This window comes from Rhea americana, unplaced genomic scaffold (genome assembly GCF_003343005.1).
Source record: "Rhea americana isolate MKP2758 unplaced genomic scaffold, rheAme1 scaffold_62, whole genome shotgun sequence".
Lineage (NCBI taxonomy): Eukaryota > Metazoa > Chordata > Aves > Rheiformes > Rheidae > Rhea > Rhea americana.
Window position 1 is genome coordinate 4,924,451 of NW_028186779.1, and position 19,898 is coordinate 4,944,348.

General features: G+C 42.6%; 1 protein-coding gene across 1 annotated transcript in view; it reads left to right on the plus strand.

Moving 5' to 3' along the window:
• LOC146587082 (amphiphysin) overlaps positions 1-19,898 on the plus strand; it is a 141,664-nt gene that overhangs the window by 59,343 nt on the left and 62,423 nt on the right. Inside the window, exon 3 of the mRNA XM_085320236.1 lies at positions 18,738-18,818. Within this exon, the coding sequence (XP_085176362.1) occupies positions 18,738-18,818 (81 nt within the window). The remainder of the gene's footprint in view (positions 1-18,737; positions 18,819-19,898) is intronic.

The following is a 19,898-nucleotide window of genomic DNA, read 5'->3' on the forward strand; positions in this document are numbered from 1 at the left end:
AAATAGAATGCTAGGAAGTCTTTGGTATCAGAGTAGATTTCCCATCTTCTACTGTAAACAGGCTAAGATCTAAACTCAGCAGTGTAGTTCTCTGCAGGATTAATCCCACTGGCTTTGGAGGGATTCATATGCTTGAAGTTAGGACTCTGCTGAATGAAGGGAATCCTAAGCTATCTGTACTATACACCCCAGCTAACTGACCCTGGACAGACAAATTRTCTCAAGTTTAACTATTCCACTAAACCGGCTGCTGAGCTATTACAGTGTAAAAAGAGTGAGGTCTGCATAATCGGAACTGATGTTTCTATACATTTAAATAAAGAYTAGTATATTTAAAGATACCGAAGAGCATTGTATGTTTCCAAGAGTACTTCAATTCAAAATGCTTCAGGAACTTTGTGTGACAAATACAAGAAGTGAACCAAATGTAATGGCTCTATATTGCATTTTTAAGCTGTTAGTAGCTGCCACAAGTTAAATTTTTATTTGTAAATGGCTTCAGTTTTGCTTGCCAGTAGGATTCATGATGTGAAAATCATCCTTTATTTAATCATATAATCAAAACCTTTTAAAAATCAAGGGATTGCTTGCTGCAGAAGCTGTTTTACACAGTCAATTCCAAGCATTGCTTTGGATACAAAAACATCCAGTCTCACTGTACACTTACAGGTGCATTCACAGTAAGCTTTAATTTACTCATCTTTGCACCAGTATTATTAAGCTGACTTTTAACTTTTTGCTGTAAGAAGTATGACAGCCTGAGCAGGTAGGTATGATGGACAGTATCAAGCAATCATTACCATGTGTATCGTTTTATTTCTGGGAATGGTGGAGAAACTAATCCTGCTTGCCTTTCTCACATTCAGATCCCATTCAGTCCTATTCAGATCCTCAAATCTAATTACGTGAGATAACCAAGATTCTTCCCTTGGTATGTGTCTGTGCTGTCATGCAAGTCTCCTGCTTTTCTATGCAGGCTGTAGGTCTTTGTGTCATTAAGTGTTTTTTTTCAGAGGATTGTAGAGACACRGTGTTGATGTAGAATGTGTAGGTTTGGTTCAAAGCTCTCCTTTGGCTTGTTGCATGATTTATTACAAGTTGGGTCTGCTGCTTCGTCTAATTGTGTGTCTCAGTTCCTCCTCTAGAAGTGGAGGTATTATGATCCAATCTCAAAGCAATTTTAAGAGGAACTTAGGAGATAATCACATACCATGGTGATGACGATGGATAGGAGTGTGTAGACTGATTGTATATTTGAGCTCCAAATACAGCGAGACACCAGGGAGTTGATTTTTTTTTCTTTTTCTTTTTTTTTCTTTTTTAATGAGATTTGCCCAGTGTTTTTTCACAGGATTTAGTCTAGAATATCAGACTGGTGTAGCTTCAGCTCCTTTGCTGCTTATTCATGCCTAATACCATTTGTGGGTCTATTTTCACATGTGAGCTGATTTTTAGTGCTTGATTTTTTTTTAACCACTGAATATACATAAAATGCATTTTATTATTATTTTTTTTACATATTTTCTTATCTTTACTAATTTTTTTCAAAGCCACTGAAGATGGTGGAAAATCACAGAATTCAAGGAGTTGGAGCAATTGAAGGATGCACAGAAAATTCAGACATATTACTAGAGAAGGTGGTTGTCTACCAGCTGGAGAAAGTCTGGAGAAAAGCCAGGAAAATAATGGAACACTAGAAAACATGACCACAGGGCATTTGCTTAGTGCAGAGAACACTGGAACACATGACCACAGGGCATTTGTTTAGTGTAGAAAAGAGGAATGAACATAGAATTGATCAGTCTTCCAATTTATAAGAAGTTATTTTATGGAAGACAGCTATCTTTTCCCATTTTTGCCTGTGGATGGAGGACCTCAGCAKAGATGGCTTGCAAAATGAAAGAGCAGAGTTTATCACTATCCCATGCTGTTCCAGGCTGTTTATGGTAGGAAGGACTAGGAACTTATTGTACCCTGTTCACTCCAGTTGTACCAGCTGAACTCAACTGTCCACTTGGTTCCYGGTAATTTTAAGTAATAGTTAGTCTGTGCATGTTCATCATCACACATAAGACAAACTCCTCCTGCTTTATGCGATGATGAAGATTATCTGAGCTGTTCACTGACAGCCTTGCTTYGGCATTGGTGTGAAGTTTGCTTCTGAGCAGTTCAAGAGGCCCTGCAGCACTGGACTTGCTAATGGGAGACTTTCTAGCATATCTAAGCTGCYGCTGTTACTACTACATGCCTTGGCAACTGTGCTAAGAGGTTATATGACCACAGAATCCCACTGTTATTTTATTTTGTCCCCATTCTAGAAGTATTAATTTTTAAAATATGCTAACACTGACAGTTTGTGACATTTTCTTGCATGATTTCACCCCACCTCCCCTTATTTTAAATATCCTTTGTTCAGATCCTGAGTTCTTGGTTCTTGTTAACCGTTTTCTCAGTAYGGTATGTACCGTAGTGAGGTACGTTGCCTCTGACTTGGTGTTTGAGTAAGGACCACTGAAAGGTCTCAGGATTTGGCTCCTGATGAGAAATGACCCCACAAGAATGTGGCATCTCTGCCTGTGAGTGTTTTGGTAAAGCAGTGTTTYCACAGGCATTCTCTTCCACATCAGTGGATGTACTCTTTCTCCTGGCATCTTTTTGCCTGGAATCTGTAACCATTAGAGAGCACTTAAGAGTTGTTTTGCACAGAAGTACGTTGAAGAGAACAGGACTGCTGTTTGCTCAGCGAGGAAAGGGCTTAARTGAAAAGCATGCTGCTGATGTAAGCAAACCCACATCTGTTTCCACGTTCAGCAGCCCCAAGCTGTGTGCAGGGCAAGTTCTGGAGTCCCATCTCCAAACCCTACAGGAGAGGGGGAAACCTCATTTGCTTTCAGGGTCTCCTGCAAAATGCAGTTCTCAAATCTGGAACGCTGACACTACCACTGCTGGTAGTCCTTGCTGAAGTCCATGCTGACCTCAGCTTCAGGGCAGAGGGGTGTGTATGTTTTGTWCTTTAATCTGTCATCCTAAACCCCTGGTTCATCTGTGTTCTTTTCATCACATCAGGTGTTTGCATAAGTGTGGTCATTTTCTTCCTTGCTTCTGAAGCATGAATTTTCTTTGGTAGGCTCAGACCACAGGGCTTTAGTTGAGGTGTCCACACCCTGTACACTTGCTCTTTGGCCATGGTTGTCGTCATACCCAATAGACCAGGTGTTATCTGTCTATTGAACCCTGAGATGTTTCCTCAGCATTTATTTATTTCTGTACTGTTTTTATTGCTGCTCTCATGAGCTTAAGTAGGAGTCTTTTTTAACAACACTGCTCGCTCCTTTTCTAAACTAACAATTTTCCTTGTCATGTAAGTATCTTCTTCAATAACTGGAAGGCTGAGAGCTGCGCTGAATGTGAAGAAATGATGCATATAAATTCCTGAGAACAGGCAAGCTAGTAGTTATTAATGAGAAGAATAGAAATATGTTATGTTAGTGCAGCAATTTTAGAATATGTTTAATGTTGTGAGATATTGTTTGATCTTTAATGATGCCAAAATGCTAAATAACCCTAAAAAGCAATGGGAATGGAAATTGGTAACTTTCTTCAGCAATATTCCACTAAGTGCATAATGTTAGTGAGRTTATGCTAGCTTAATGTATTCCTTYATAGAGATTGTCTTGGTTAATTTGTGGTTGTTATGAGAGTATGCCTTTGCCTCTTCTTCCAATAAATATGAAATACATCTCTAGTGGATCCATAAATATTTGAAAAGCTATTAAAGTAGTAGTATTTGGGTTATTTCAAAGTTTCCTAAATTGTTAAATCACTTGTTCARTTGGGTGTGTGTGTGTTATCTATTTTTTCATCTGGTTAGGAGATAACTTTCTGCATTTTTGAAACAGTTCTTAATGGTTATTCCATCAACAGGAGAGTAAGTGCACCTGGATGTGTTACATGAATTTTTCCTCCTCTGGGTGAAAGCAGCAGAAAGCTCTGGAGCATCCCAAAGGGGAAGAATAACTCATTACCCTAGTGCTGCTGTGTCAGGCACGTCACTGATAGTTAGTATGCAATATATTTATGATCTATGAAGAGTAAATTTTCTCACAGATGAAGGTCAATCTGGAAAGTTTTTTTTTTTTGCAGAGTACTACATAAAGTTATCTTCATATTTGCTTTGCTAAGTATGGCTTGACATGAGACTGTCTAGCAGGTGGTGCCATATTCTGCTGGCAAGCCATCAAACCTCAAGGGAAACTTTTGCTTTTGTTTTTCTGGTGCTCCAGTATGAATCCTGTAGTGAAGCTTGTCCTGCAGAGAGAAATTCTGTCTTTGCTTGGTGTGAGGAAGCCTTAGGACAGGCAGTATCTGCACCTCTGTACATGCTGGACCAAATGCAAGCATTTATTTTTAGCCTGAGCCAATACYTTTCTTGAAGGATATTTGTGGAAATGTCACCGCTCAGACTGGAGGAGGCAGTCAAAATTAGACATCTGTATTGCTACATTGAGCAGATGGATTAATTTAAAAGCCAAAYGGATCAGATGCAAAAACATTAGTAGGTGGTGAAGAAGATATGAAAGAAAATGTGAAATGGTGAAGAAAAAGGAAAATAAATTCACCCCTGAAGTGTTCACGCAATGAGAAACGTGTGGTGTCTGTTATTATCCACGTCAGGAATGGATGAACTCTGTCTCTGTTCATCATCGTTGCTGCATAGTTACTGAAGAAAAGTTATAACTTGGGGACTGGGGTTGTATGAGTGTGGGCTGTAATSTTACAAGAGAGTTAAAACTTGAGCAGAGCCCCCCAGTCTCTTAGGCAGCATTTAAAAAAATGTTATGTGTAATTGAAATACCACTTTCCACTCTTTTTTTTTTCTCTCCTTTCCCCAGAAATTCTGAATTTTTGAAAGGCGTCTTATCACTCTACCTTCAGCTTACATAAATTGCCTTCTCCAGCAATCAAATAATATAAYCAAATCCTAATGATTTTTCAGTGCTTTCTTTGACAAGAAGTAGCCTAAAGCTATGTATAATATTGTCAAATGCCACTTACCAAGGTCCTATCATCCTAATATAGGAACATTAGGTTTTAACATTCTTTCTTTACTTTGTGCCCCAAACCATGCCTCTTATTATAAATTGGTTCAGTTTGGCAAGTTAAACTAGGATGAGGAGAAAATATTGTCACTGAATCTTGGACCTGAATTCAGAAAATGAGAGAATGTCTGTGYGTGTTTAAATTCAAAGTCTATATTATTAAACGTGGTCTTTATTTTGGCCTTGTGACTGAAAAAGCTTTTTAGTTTATTTTTTATTTGTCCCCTAGCAGACAGGGGACACATGCTTGCTGTGATAAATGCCTAGAGAAAATCCATAAGGGACACAGTTATCTTATGTGGGTAGAATTTAAATGCCTAATTAAGAAAGCAAAACTTTGCTAGCCACAACTAAATTACGGTTTTATATTTGATCTCTTTTTGGCCTGTGAGAAACTTGACTAATTTAGAGATAACAGATTGCCTGTCAGGTAGCTCTGCTGAGGACTACAGTAGAATAAATTATTTTAGGTTCTTTGTGGAAGGATAGACTTTACCCTTTTTTGTAGAGAAGACAGGTTTGTTTATTGTGGCTGTTTGCAGCTTAAAAGATCTTTGTTCTAGGTGTCATTAGAATTGTGCAAATTGAACATTAGAATTGGATAACTAGTGGTTTTCTAGTTTTGTGAWTAGTAATTCTTTTGCAATTGGTTTCATGCTGCTTTTATGCTTTGAAAATATGAGGAAAAATGTTTGGAATGGCTGCCTTAGCAGGGGGTGGTGGTGTTTTGTTCCCACTCCTAGTTTTTAAGGACTGGGGGTATCAAATAAAGCAGAGTTAGCTTCTCTCTGAGTAAATTTAAACAAAAGAGTAATTATTATGGCTTTTCAGGTAGGATCTTGAAGCAAATCAAGGCAGTGTGCCCTTTGTCTTAGGTACTCTAAATGGACAAAAGATCAGATGGTCTCAGCTGTGAAGAGCTTACAGTCCCCAAAGGGCAGATGGTGGAGAGAGGGCTGGGCAAACAGTTTGAGAATGAAAATATTGTGAGAGCAGCAAATAACACATTTCTTCCATGACTTATTTTTTTGGAGGGTGGGAAAGCTGGAAAAATGTCAGCTCAACAGAAAGAAAAGAGGATAAACAACAGGGGAATAGGGAAAGGGAGGATTTAGTAAGGAAGAGGGAAAGATAAGGTGAACAGGAGACTCTCTTGGCCTATAGAGGTGCAGACRGTTTCTACAAGGCTCTGGTCACTAGTTCAAAGATATTCATGTATTTTTCAGCTAAATGAACAAGCAAAATGTAAGCAGAGGAAAGAGCATTTGACAGGATTTTTCAATTAAGTCAACAGAATAGTTTTTGCCTTTGAGGTGCAGTAAAAGGACACTGATTTGTTCAGGGCTATTACTGCTTCTTGTGCAGGCAGTTAAATTTAGCTCTTGTTCAACCACAGGAAGAGATCAGTCTTTCTGAGAAGAAAGAGTAACAACAGCCAGAAAAGGACAAACAGATTGTCTTTCCAAATCTTTAAGATGCATGTTGTTTGTTCTTCCTCTTTTCTTCTGCATAGCTCTAATGCAGATTTCTCTACTGTGCTTCACCTTTTCACAGGGTGGCAGCCCAGAGGTTAAGATGCTAGCCTACGTTTGGTACCTGCTTGCAACTGACTGCCTTGGAACTTGGCAGAGTTGCTTACCTTTATTTACCTTATTTCWCCACCACCACCACCAATGGTAAAGCAAGCACAGGAGGAACTCCTATTGCATAAGAGATTTTGTGAGGGGAAGAAAAAGTGCTCAAAAGTTGAGGATGTGTAGGTGTTGCTGTAACTCAATTTGGCTCAATTCAGTTGCCCATACATGGGCAGCTTGAGGTGTCTCCTGCTTTACCTTGAGCTGCCATTCCAGAAGACACTTCTATAGATCCTGTGTCATGTTTGCAAGCTGCACAGAGATGCCTGAGACATCTCAGGTCGTCTGAGATGCCTACAGGAAGGCCAAAGAAACAAACCTACAGCTTCTCAAACTTAGTTCTTTGCCCTGAAGCTGAACCCTAGTATTTCTTAATGATCTCTCTCCTTTTCATTTTTGTCCTCAGCTTCTCATTCTTATTTCTTCCTCTAAGCTTGGTCTGTCCATATTGTTTCTAGTTTATCTTTTCATTTCATTTTCCTCTTTAAGCTACCTGCCATGAAAATTACCTGCTGTGCTCTATCCCAGCATCTCAACCTATGTGCCCTACTCTGTTCTCTACAGGCTAGTCATACAGAACAGACTAAGGAAAACTGGTCTATGGTCTAACAGCATGTTTCTCCATAGTTTATTTTTTAGAAATAGACTATAGTATTTTGAAGCTATGCTGGGCTTTTTCTTTCATTGGAGATGAGCATCTTTCAGGATTCCTGCAGTAAGTGTCTGATGAGCCACCTTACCAGGTGAGAGGGTCACCTAGCATTAAACCCTGTACAAATCCTTGAACCTAGATGTCTGTCAGAGACAGGCAGCAAAAGTCCCTAGCGGTACCTTGCTCCAGCAATTAGCATCCCTTTCTGTCACACCAGCAAAACAAGCTCTTCCTAATTAGTGTGGGTTAGATGAGTGGACAGTGAGGTGGATTGAGAACTGGCTGAAAGGCAGAGCTCAGGGTCATCATCAGTGGTGGGGAGTCCACTTTCCTTTTTCACCAAGGGAAATCCTGCTGAACCAACCTGATAGCCTTCYATGATGGAATGACTGGCTGGGTAGATGAGGGCAGAGCAGTGGACATTGTGTACCTTGACTTCAGCAAGGCTTTTGACACTGTCTCCCATAACATCCTCCCAGATACGCTCAGGAAGTGTGGGTTAGATGAGTGGACAGTGAGGTGGATTGAGAACTGGCTGAAAGGCAGAGCTCGGAAGGTCGTCATCAGTGGCGTGGAGTCTAGTTGGAGGCCTGTGGCTAGTTGCGTCCCCCAGGGCTCAGTACTGGGTTCCATCCTGTTCAACTTCTTCATCAATGGCCTGGATGAGGGGATAGAGTGCCTCCTCAGCAAATTTGCTGATGATACCAAGCTGGGAGGAGTGGCTGACACACCAGAGGGCTGTGCTGCCATTCAGAGAGACCTGGACAGGCTGGAGAGCTAGGCAGAGAGGAACCACCTGAGGTTCAACAAGGGCGAGTGCAGAAAGTCCTGCACCTAGGGAGAAATAACCCTAGGCACCAGTACAAGCTGGGAGCTGACCTTCAGGAGAGCAGCTCTGCAGAGAAGGACCTGGGAGTGCTGGTGGATGACAAGTTGACCATGAGCCAGCAATGTGCCCTTGTGGCCAGAAAGGCCAGTGGTCTCCTGGGGTGCATTAGGAAGAGTGTTGCCAGCAGGTGGAGGGAGGTGATCCTGCCCCTCTCCTCAGCCCTGGTGAGGCCTCCTCTCGAGTATTGCATCCAGTTCTGGGCTCCCCACTACAAGAGAGACATGGAACTACTGGAGAGAGTCCAGCATAGGGCTACCAAGATGATCAGAGGGCTGGAGCACCTGGCCTAAGAAGAATGGCTGCGAGAGCTGGGCCTATTTAGTCTGGGGAAGAGAAGCCTGAGGGGGGATCTTATCAATGTGTGTAAGTACCTGAAGGGAGGGTGTCAAGGGGACGGGGACAAATTCTTTTCAGTTGTCCTGTGTGACAGGACAAGAGGCAATGGGCAGAAATTGAAGCACAGGAAGTTCCGCCTGACCRTGAGGGGGAATTTCTTCCCTGTGAGAGTGATGGAGTACTGGGACAGGTTGCCCAGAGAGGTTGTGGAGTCTCCGTCTGTGGAGATCTTCAAGGCYCGCCTGGATGCAACCCTGTCTAACATGCTGTAGGTGACCCTGCCTGAGCAGGGAGGTTGGACTAGCTGATCTGCAGAGGTCCCTTCCAACCTTACTGATTCTGATTCCTAAGTGTAAAGTCCATCCTTTTCTCTAGTTGCTTTGAATTTCTGCTGGCTAGTAAAGCTTTATTGCTGGACTACTCGGAGCTATATTTATACATGTTGATAGCCACCTGTTATTAGGTGAAATGTTGCAAGAATGCCTACTTGGAGTAGAACAGACACTAACCTTCTGTTTGCTGGATATACTAGTAATGGATGTGTGTGGGTCTATGCACTCTGTGGTGCTCTGTGCTATGTAAGTCAGTGCTTTCTGTGGAGTACTCTCTGGTTTAAAACAAATGACCAAGGACTCCTATAGAGGTATARTGGCTTCCTTGGAGGAGGGATCAATCTAATTTATTTTGTTGCTCTCTCTCCAGAACATTTTTACATCATTTGGGCAATGATGTGCAATTAGATTCTGTAWTTTGCAGAAAGGTTATGCTAGGTTATTTCTCCTAGCATAATGTTCACATTTGACATTTAGGCTGTGTAGAAAGACCACATTTCCCTCTTTCAGCTGTGATTTGACGGGATGTATCTGTATCATAGTATTTTAGGCTTGTCTGGATATTTTTCAGTACTGTACTTATTTGTTATCTTTTGTCATTCATCATGGTGCTTTAAAATACTCAAAGCACCAATGAGCAAAAGCTGACGTGAAATTCACAGTAGAAAATCAGCCGTGRGAAAAGTGAACCTTCATACTTCTTCAAACAGTAAATACCTCACCTGAGCTTAACAAGCAACAGGGTGGTTCTTACATAAAGAAGTCCATCTATAAAATCTAAAAATACCACCTGAGGAAATCCCTGGAATACAGTTTGCTAGGGGCTGAGAGAGTGTTTTGGAGGTGTAATGCTACATGTTTGTTTTGTATCTTTGCTAAGTGCCCTCTCTTGGGGAGGCTAGAGTGAGACTGATAGACTAGATGGACCTTTAGTCCAATCTGTAGTCACTGCTATGCTCTTGCATGCTGGTGAGTGCCATGTGCCTAGCAGCCATCCCTCCTCCACAGGTATGGCCATATTCCACCCRTTAATGACGTTCAGGATAGGACTCTTTGGCTTTGTGACCATGTACAACAGAAATTGCCTCTGTCAAGGTAGTGGAATAATGGTTGTGAAGGTGCAGTCCACCACAAAATGATGCCTTCCTAAATGACGGTTTCCATGATGGCCTTTTGTCTAGTGCAGGATTCAGTCTCAGTGTGTCAGCCTTCAGCATGGAAATTCAACTGCAAATAGTGGACAAGGATGGGCTATTGTGCTCAAGGTAACAGGGTCCTAATGTGGAAGCAGGGGAACAAATAGTAATGTAAGAAATTAGGCAACAGGAGAAGAGGCTGCAGTTTGAATGCTCAGGAATTCTCTGCACAAACTTCTTATGCAGCCCCAGTGTTTCTTTTACAAGGCCTAGAAGAGTATGGCATTAGGAGAAATTATGGAACAACTCCCCACTGCRTGAGCTTAATCTGCTGAAATTGTGAGCACTTTGCTGTCCTTGAAACACTTCATTGTCATGGACTCCCTACTTGGTCTTTGACTCTCACAAGTGTTTATCCTGCCATTCATGGTAGAGTTTTTCTGTAATATCCTCAAATAGGATATTGTTGTGACAATATCAAATAGGAACATGTTGTAACAAGTTAGTTTTGTGTTTTTTTTTTTTCAGTGCATTAATGCTCCTGTGAATTTCTGATGAAGCCTTGTCCAGAGTATTGCTATCTGAGTAATCACATCTTCCTACCTTGACTGATAATGAACATGTTAGTTCTCCTGTAAAAGGGGGGAAAAAAAAAGCATAACTGGTGGTGATGCATCTGGGAGGTCTGAGGTTGCTCTCAATTGCAGTCCACTCTGCTGCTGTGCAGGTTGCTGAGCTCCTGGATGACCACACTTTGCATCAAGGAAATGGTTTTATTTTCCTTGAATTGGTGTAGTTTGGGAAGCTTTTTTAGGACAGCATGGGTTGGCCTGTCAGAGTGGTAGTCTCAGCAGCCATTAAAAAATTGTTGTCCTTTCCACAAGCCATGAATTTTCGAAATGATCAAGCTCATTCACACATGTGCAACTTCTGCTTAATTCTGCTTTTGGCTTTTGTTTTTTTGTTTTTTTGGCATGTTGCAGGCATTTCAAAGGCTGTCATGTCAGTCTTGATTGTTTTAATTCAAAATCAGAAACTATCTACTATTTCTTCCTAACAATTCATTTCCTCATAGATCTGAAGTATAAAATTGAGAACCTTTATTTACTGAAGTAGAGCAGAGCTGTTTAGTCTGACTTCCAAAAGGGTTACGGAAGATGCAATATCCCCAAATGGAAATACTCTTGCATTTTCTATCTAGACTTGTACTTTTTATGGCATTGAGTGATATCAGACATGCTGGATGTCCTTCCTCAAGTCTTCTGGATTTATGTAGACTCTGTCATTTATCTGTACCCCATGGCCAGGCAATTAGTATGTACATGTATCCACTCGACAGCATTGAGGTCTATCAACAGATTGYATTCAGCTTTTACTTACTTCTCAATACTACCTACCTGGATGTTCCTAACCTTAACACCAAACATTATTTCTTTGTGTGGATATGATATGCTTAAAAAAAATAAAATAAAAGAAATTAGTAATCTCCTGCCTCCTCTGAGTCCAGGCCTCATATAGACCATTGAATGATTAGCAACAATTYTGGTTCTGCTAATCACAGAATGGTTGAGGTTAGAAGGGACCTCTGGAGATCTAGTCCAACTCCCCTGCTCCATCAGGGTCTCCTGGAGCACACTGCACAGTATTGCATTTGAGTGGATGTTGAATATCTCTAGAGAAGAAGGCTGCACAACCTCTCTGAGAAACCTGTTCCAGGGCTCTGTTATTCACACAGTAAAGAGGTTTGCTCAGGTGGAACGGCCTGTGTTTCAGTTTGTGCCTGTTGTCTCTTCTCCTGTCACTGGGCACCACTGAAAAGAGGAGCTTCATCCTCTTGACACCCCAGCTTAAGGTATCTGTATACATTGATACAATCCCCTCRGTCTTCTCTTCTCCAGACTAAATARGCCCAACTTSCTCAGCCTTTCCTCATAGGAGAGATGCTCCATACCCCTAATTGTCCTTGTAGCCCTACGCTGGACTCTCTCCAGTAGCTCCACGTCTCTCTTGTCCTGGGGAGCCTAGAACTGGATGCAATACTCGAGAGGAGGCCTCACCAGGGCTGAGSAGAGGGGCAGGATCACCTCCCTCCACCTGCTGGCAACACTCTTCCTAATGCACCCCAGGAGACCACTGGCCTTTCTGGCCACAAGGGCACATTGCTGGCTCGTGGTCAACCTGTCATCCACCAGCATTCCCAGGTCCTTCTCTGCAGAGCTGCTCTCCAGAAGGTCAGCCCCCAGCTTGTCCTGGTGCCTAGRGTTATTTCTCCCTAGGTGCAGGACTTTCTGCACTYGCCCTTGTTGAACCTCAACTCTCCAGCCTGTCCAGGTCTCTCTSAATGGCAGCACAGCCCTCTGGTGTGTCAGCCACTCCTCCCAGCTTGGTGTCATCMGCAAACTTGCTGAGGAGGCACTCTRTCCCCTCATCCAGGCCATTGATGAAGTTGAACAGATTGGGACCCAGTACTGAGCCCTGGGGGACGCCACTAGCCACAGGCCTCCAACTASACTCCACGCCACTGATGACGACCTTCCGAGCTCTGCCTTTCAGCCAGTTCGCAATCCACCTCACTGTCCACTTGTCTAACCCACACTTCCTGAGCGTATCTGGGAGGATGTTATGGGAGACAGTGTCAGAAGCCTTGCTGAAGTCAAGGTACACAATGTCCACTGCTCTGCCCTCATCTACCCAGCCAGTCATCCCATCATGGAAGGCTATCAGGTTGGTTAAGCAGGATTTCCCCTTGGTGAATCCATGCTGTCTACTCCCGATCACTGCCTTTTCCTCCATATGCCTGGAGATGACATCCGGAATGAGCTGTTCCMTCACCTTTYCAGGGATGGAGCTGAGGCTGGTTGCCTGGCTCCTCCTCTGTGCCCTTTTTGARGACTGGAGTGACATTGGCTTTCTTCCAGTTTTCAGGCACCTCTCTAGTTCTCCATGATCTTTCCAAGATGATGGAGAGTGGCCTTGCAGTAACATCTGCCAGCTCCCTCAGTACTTGTAGRTGCATCCCATCAGAGCCTATGGATATGTGGGTGTCAGGTTTGCYTAAATGATCTCTGACTCAATTCTYCTCAACCAAATGAAAGTCTTCCTTTCTCCAGGCTTTCTCTCTCATCTCTAGGCCCCCTAGGATTYATGGGGGCTGCCCTTASCAGTGAAGACTGAAGCATTCAGTAATTCTGCCTTCTCTGTATCCCTTGTAACCAGGGCATCCACCCCGTTCAACAGTGGACCTACATTCTCCCTAGTCTTGCTTTTGCTACTGATGTAGTTGAAGAAGCTCTTGACAACCTTTGCCAGATTTAATTCCAAATGGGCCTTAACCTTCCTCATTGCATCCCTGCATACTCTCACAACAGTCCTATGTTTTCCCAAGTAGCCTGTCCCCTCTTCCACATTCTGCATACTTCCTCCTTCTGTTTGAATTTTGCTGGGAGCTCCTTGCTCATTCATGCAGGTCTCCTGCCTCCTTTGTTTGACTTCTTACTCATAGGGATGCACTGCTCTTGAGCTTAGAGGAAGTGATGCTTGAATATTAAYRAGCTCTATTGGACCCCTCTTCCTTCTTGGGCCCTAACCCATGGGATTCCTCCAAGGAGTTCCCTGAAGAGGCCAAAGTCTGCTCTTCTGAAGTCCAGGGTTGCAATCCTACTTATTACACTACTTCCTCTATGCAGGAGCCTGAGCTCCACCATCTCATGGTCACTGCAGCCAAGGCTGCCCCAACCTTCACCTCTCCAAACAGTCCTCTGTTCCTTGTTAGTACAAGGTTCAGCAGGACACCTCTCCTCATTGGCTTCTSYATGACCTGTGTCAAAAAATTATCATCAGTGCTCTGCAGGAAGCTCCTGGACTGTTTGTACACAACTGTGTTGACTTTTCAGCAGATATCAGGATGGTTGGAGTGCCCCATGAGAACCACGGCCTTCTAGCTGTCTGTAGGAAGCCTCATCGACTTCCTCTTCCTGATCAGGTGGCCTGTAGTAAACATGCACAGCAGTGTCACCCATGTTAGCCTGCCCTTTAATCCTTATTCATAARCTCATGACTTGCTTGTTGTCCACCCCTAGGCAGTGCTCAATACATTGCAGTTGTGCTCTCACACAAAGAGCACTTCCACCTCCTCACCTTCTGGCTTGTTTTTCCTAAAAAGCATGTAGCTGTCCATGACAGCATTCCAATTATGCGAGCTATCCCACCATGCCTCTGTAACTGCAGTGAGATCATGGCCCTGTGACTGCACGCAGATCTCTAATTCCTCTTGTTTATTCCCCATGCTGCATGCATTGGTGTACAGGCATTTCAGAGATGTGACTGAGCATGCAGACTGCCTGGAAGAGAAGCAAGAGGATGCTGCATAGTCATGTCCCATACGCACTTCCCCAGCTGCATGTGTCCACTGGAGTCATCTGGACTTGAGCCACATTTTGCTGACCACYCTGTCTCTGTAACTCTCCCCTTCCCCCCATCTTTCCTACTTTAAAACCCTCCTTACCAGGCTGGCTGACATGTTGGCAAAGACAAGTGTGCYCCTCTTAGTGAGGTGGATACAGTCTCTCCCCATCGATTGTCCATCTTGAAACAGGGTTCCATGGAAACCTAAAAGCTTGTTATGAACACCAGCAGTGCAGCCAGGTCTTAACTTGGAAAATTTGTCTACTCCCATCCTTCCCCCTCACTGGTGGGATTGAGGAGAAAATGACCTGAGCTCCCGGACCCTTGACCACCATCTCCAAGGTTCTGAAATCCTGCTTGATGGTTTCTAATTTGTCCTCGGTGTCTTTAAGTGCCCACATGGAAGAGCATAGTCTGATGCATGGACAAGCCTTGTCAGTTTTTTCATGGCATCTTGTGTTCAAGCTCCTGGGGGCAACAAACCTCTCTAGACAGGAGGCTGGGTTGGCARATAAGTACCTCTGTTCCCTGCAGTAGGGAGTCACCTACAGCAATCACTCGCTGCTTCTTCTGGGTGTTCCTGCAAGCCACAATGTCTGTCGGCCTAGTTGTTTTTCTTGAAGCTATGCTCAGCTCCTCCTCAGCCAGGAGAGTGCTAAATCTGTTCCTCAATTGCAAGTCTTAAGGAGGAGTAAGAGCCTTTCTCCTCCTCTGAGAAGTGACCAGTTTCCAGCTGCCTTCWACAATGTTATGATGTACCATTTCACAAGGCACAGAACCCTCTGGCAGCTCCACTGCTGTGGGGTTTTTTGGACTCCTGAAGCTGTGTGATTTCCAGGAATACYCTATCTATCTCTTGCTCATCTTCTCAGTTGCAGCCTGTTGACTTCCTCCTGTAACTCCCTAACCTGATAATACAACTTGTCAACAATAGCACACCTTCTGCAGGAGAGCTGACTGCCAGCCCRGGCCTCACGGAGAGGCCCCAAGCACTCCTGCAGTCTAAGACTTGTAGAGCTGCATCCACTGTTAKAGGGTCTGTCTGAGTCAAAGCCTCTGACACAGCTGATGCTGTGACTCCAACATCTACTGGGGGATGTGCTCTGCAGCATGTCATAACATTATCTGAGGAAGTGTACACTACTAGGATTGGAAATGAAGGTGCTTTCTTGTGCCCTTCTGCATGAACTGCTACGTCTGTTTGCTGCCTGTTAGCTGCACTTGTTAGCCTGGCTCCAAACCCTCAATATGGGTAAGTGAGCACAGAGAGCTAAAAGAAACTATTAGCACTACTCCATTGAGATCTCCTTTCTTTGACACATTGTAGAACACTCTAAGGCTGTCATAAAATATTTCTCACTTGCCCTTCTTTTGCTGTTACGGGCCAATGAACTGAGTACTCTTGTTTACTAAATCTCATCCTTATGTAGAAGGGTGGTTAAATGTGTCTGTAGAGGGAGTTTAGGCACTCTCTGCTGTTGAGCACAACCTTCATTCTTCTATAACAGAGGGCCGTAAAATGGTCGCTTGTAACATGGACTTTTCAAATGTTATTTTTTTCTCTTAACCAGTGTCTAGCCTACTGCTAGTAGGCTGATCAGAGATGACTGAACAGGGAATATAAGGAAGTATTAGCCATTAGCTTTTCTGACCCCAGCTGAGTCCAACGTGTTGAGATTGCTGAATATTTGCCAGTATCTTAGAGCTGTCCACTTCTTTTTCTGAAAGCTGACCCTAACCCAGACCCTGCCTCTGATCTTGACCCAGCTGGTGTGCATAACAAGAGGAACAAAATCTATCTAAAGTTTGTGTCAGTCTGTTCATGGAAGAGTTAGAGTTAGAAGAAGCCCTGAGTGTATAGGCAAGCCTTCATCTAGCCTTAACCCTGTCTCAAAGACACTCTGCAGGTAAGTTGACCACAGTGGGCAAAAATAAACTACAAGCTGCAGACTTCCTGATGATACCCAATTTCCTGTTTAAAACCTAAGGGCTTAAATAAGGTCTAGGAGGTTTAACAGCGATCAGTTTCAAAGACTTGTTCTTTTTCTGGTTACCTGACTATTTAGAGTGCTGGGGGCAAAGTTTTGTTCACAATTAGGAAAAGAGTGATTGCAAAACGCTGTACTACATGTTCAGTGGACAACGGGGTTAAATGAAAGRTAGGATCTGTTTGTTGTAGTTTATTTTAGCCCCAGTTTGCTCAGTTGTCTCTATGTAGAACTGTAGGGTTAGAGGTAGGATTAGGATAACACTGAAGAAATGAAGAGCGAATGAAGCCCAGTTATCTGAGTGTATCCTGCATGGGCTGCAGGATTTCAGGGAGAGCAAGTATTACTAGCTAATACTTTATTTTATTCTCAAATATGGGGCGTAYCTCTACTGAGTTTGTAGGTTGTGGTTTGAGTTAGGATTAGTATAACTTGAAAACTGTGTTATTAGTGGTTAAAATCAGGGTTGATGTTTGCTGGGGCAAGTTTGATTACTACCTTTTAGCCTCAATTTAGTTCAATAGCTGTTAAGATTTTGAAAGTTGGAGTAGGAAAAAAGGGACATATGAGGTAAGTGCTGTGTAAGGTAGGTTGTTCCCTTCTGGGCCTTGTTCGACTGTGCCTGAGTGCACATCCAGAGATACAGATGTTTACTCTTAACTTTTTGAGAAAGAAGAGAAGAGGATAACCTTTCTTGTCCTGGATTGTTACTTTAGTTGTGAATAGCTCAGACTTTACTTAATGTGCCTTCTAGTTGCTCCTGTGGCCTTGACTTGAACGTGTTGCTTTTGGTCAGGAGGCTCACCTGGCACCCATGTCTTTGTAAAGAAAACGTTGCATTTTCAGTGTGCTCTCTGGCATGGATGAAAGTCATGCTGTGGTCAGGTGTAGACTGTTTGCCCCACTGGTGAGGGAGAAAAGTTAAAGGCCTATGGTAATGTTAAATGAAACGATTCCTCTATAAAACTATCCTTGATACTTTTTAATATTTTACGAAGAAGTTGGTAATGAGAGCATCTGAGGCCCTTGGGATTATTCAGCAGGCATAAAAGTAACTCAAAATACTCGAATGAACCAGAGGAACAAAAAGTTGCAAAGCTATAGGCAGCAAAAGGCTAGCCTTACACAATGTTTTCTCTCTCATGTCACTTTTTTTTTTTTTTYTKTTGTAAGCATGTCAGAGCTTCCTTTAAGTTCCATGTGCCAAATCCATAGGTAGTATTTGCATCACCTTTGTCATCACCTCCACCTCCTGTTTCTATTAAGGCAGTGCTCTCTTCCCCTTTTTGAATACTGTTTTTTATGACTCAGGGCTGACCATAGGGGAGAGGCCACATGGTCTGAGAGAGGCAGATCTGGGTCCATACAGTGTTTTGAGACGAATAGGAGGTGATGTTTATTCATGATATTGGTTAACTGCTACAGTTTCCATTTTTGTATTATTACCTGTCACTTCGTTTCCTCTAAGAACTGAAAGTTTGGGCCCCTTTTCATAGGGGAACAAACTGAATGTTGCTGTCTGAGGTGATGCATCCCTTATGCAATGTTCTGTAAAGATTTGAGAGCTGGTTGAAAAGAAGGGTGAAGCCTATTTGCACCTAAAGATAAATCTTTAGCATTAGAAAGAGTGGCTAATGCTGGAATTTGATAACAGAATGCATTCTTTGTAGTTAAATACAGTCTAAAGCATAACTGTTTCAGATTACTTTTCAAATAGCTATTCACATGAATAATCTGTATTGCTAATATATTGCTGTACACTTACTATCTGGCAGATGACAATCCACTACTGAATTAATGATGGGAGAGGGTGAAATATGAACACAGAAGTATTAAGCGTCCTTTAGCTCTCTAATTTCTCACTCAACCTTAGAAAATTTGTCCATTTCTTCCTTGCTTTGAAAGTTTGGGATCTTTTGCTAAAGGAAAAGTTGCTTCATATTAAAAGAAAAAAAAGGCAAGAACCCTGTACTTTGCAGTAAATTTCTGCACACATGCACATAGACATCCCGTGCTCCTGGCTACATACACAAAATGTTTCATTTTGTGTCTATAATCATCCTTTGTTATTTTGACAAAATGGTTTCTTGTGTGATTGTGTGAACTTTACAGACAGTAGTGCATGCAGCACCCCCAAAATATAAATGTTATTTAAGCATAACTGCAAGARCAGAAGTGTTGAAAGTAGCAGCTTTTTATATTGTGACGCTAGTATAAGATCTAATCAATTAATTTTTTTTTTCTCTCCTCACCCTACCCCCATATAGGTCCTTCAAAAACTAGGAAAAGCAGATGAAACCAAAGATGAACAGTTTGAAGAATATGTTCAAAATTTCAAGCGGCAAGAGGTCAGTAACTTTTTTGATTGCTTTAATTGTGTCTTAGGAAGAATAGAGTATATTTTAACTTTCTGCTTTTGAAGAAGATGCTGCAGGGCAACAGGTAAAAAACTGTTTTGAACTGTAGAAGTATAAGATTTTGTCCTGCCATTTCCAGACAGAAAGAAGCCCTTCAATTTGTGCATGCAAAGGGCTAAGAATTGCATGTATAATAGAAGGCCAGAATTTAATCGTAGCTAACATCATCATGCTAGAATTCCTTGGAATTGGTGTCATGACAGAAGACTTCTGTCAGTGTAACTGAGAGCAGAAGGTGGTCCAGATTAAATTCAGCTTTGCAGCTGACAAAAATAAGTAAGTTATTTATCTGCTTGGTTTCATGTTGGGGATCATTTCTGTTAGTGGTATGTAATATTAGTGGGTCTTTTTGAAGTTAATAGATGAATGGTTTTAGCCTGCTATGTGTTATCACACATCCCTGTTAGTGCAGGGTTGCCAGGGACTGTGGTGGTAGTGCTGCTGAGGCACTCCTGGGGAGCAGGGCTCTGTGGTTCTTAATTTTGTAAACATACACATGAAAACAAAGGTGCCTTAAAGAGTTTGGAATCTGCTCCCAATGCGGTTCTAAATTCTAAGCTCAATTACTCTTGCATTGTTGGACGGACTTCTGCTCTGAGGTGACTAATTGCAATTAATTACACAGTAGCTTTCCAGTGTAAATTAATGCCTACCGTGAGCATTAATGCCACCAAGAAAAGAATCCTGTTATATAAGTATGAATTGAGATATCTATAGTCTTTGTGAGCTATCCTTTAGAGTTGGTTTGTAAACGCCCTGAAGGGTCAGAGCTACTCCCACACGTTTTACATAACTTGGCTTATGTCAATGTTTGGGATTCCTAGCCTGAATCAGTGCTATCTACCACATACGCTTCTGTCCTTCCTATGCAAACACAAATCCTGCTTTCTGGAACACTGATGAACTCTTCTGCATCTTACGGTGACAAAGCCATTATTTTCCTCTCTTAGTCTAGAATAGAGAGGGAGGCTGCGAGAGCTGGGCCTGTTTAGCCTGGGGAAGAGAAGACTG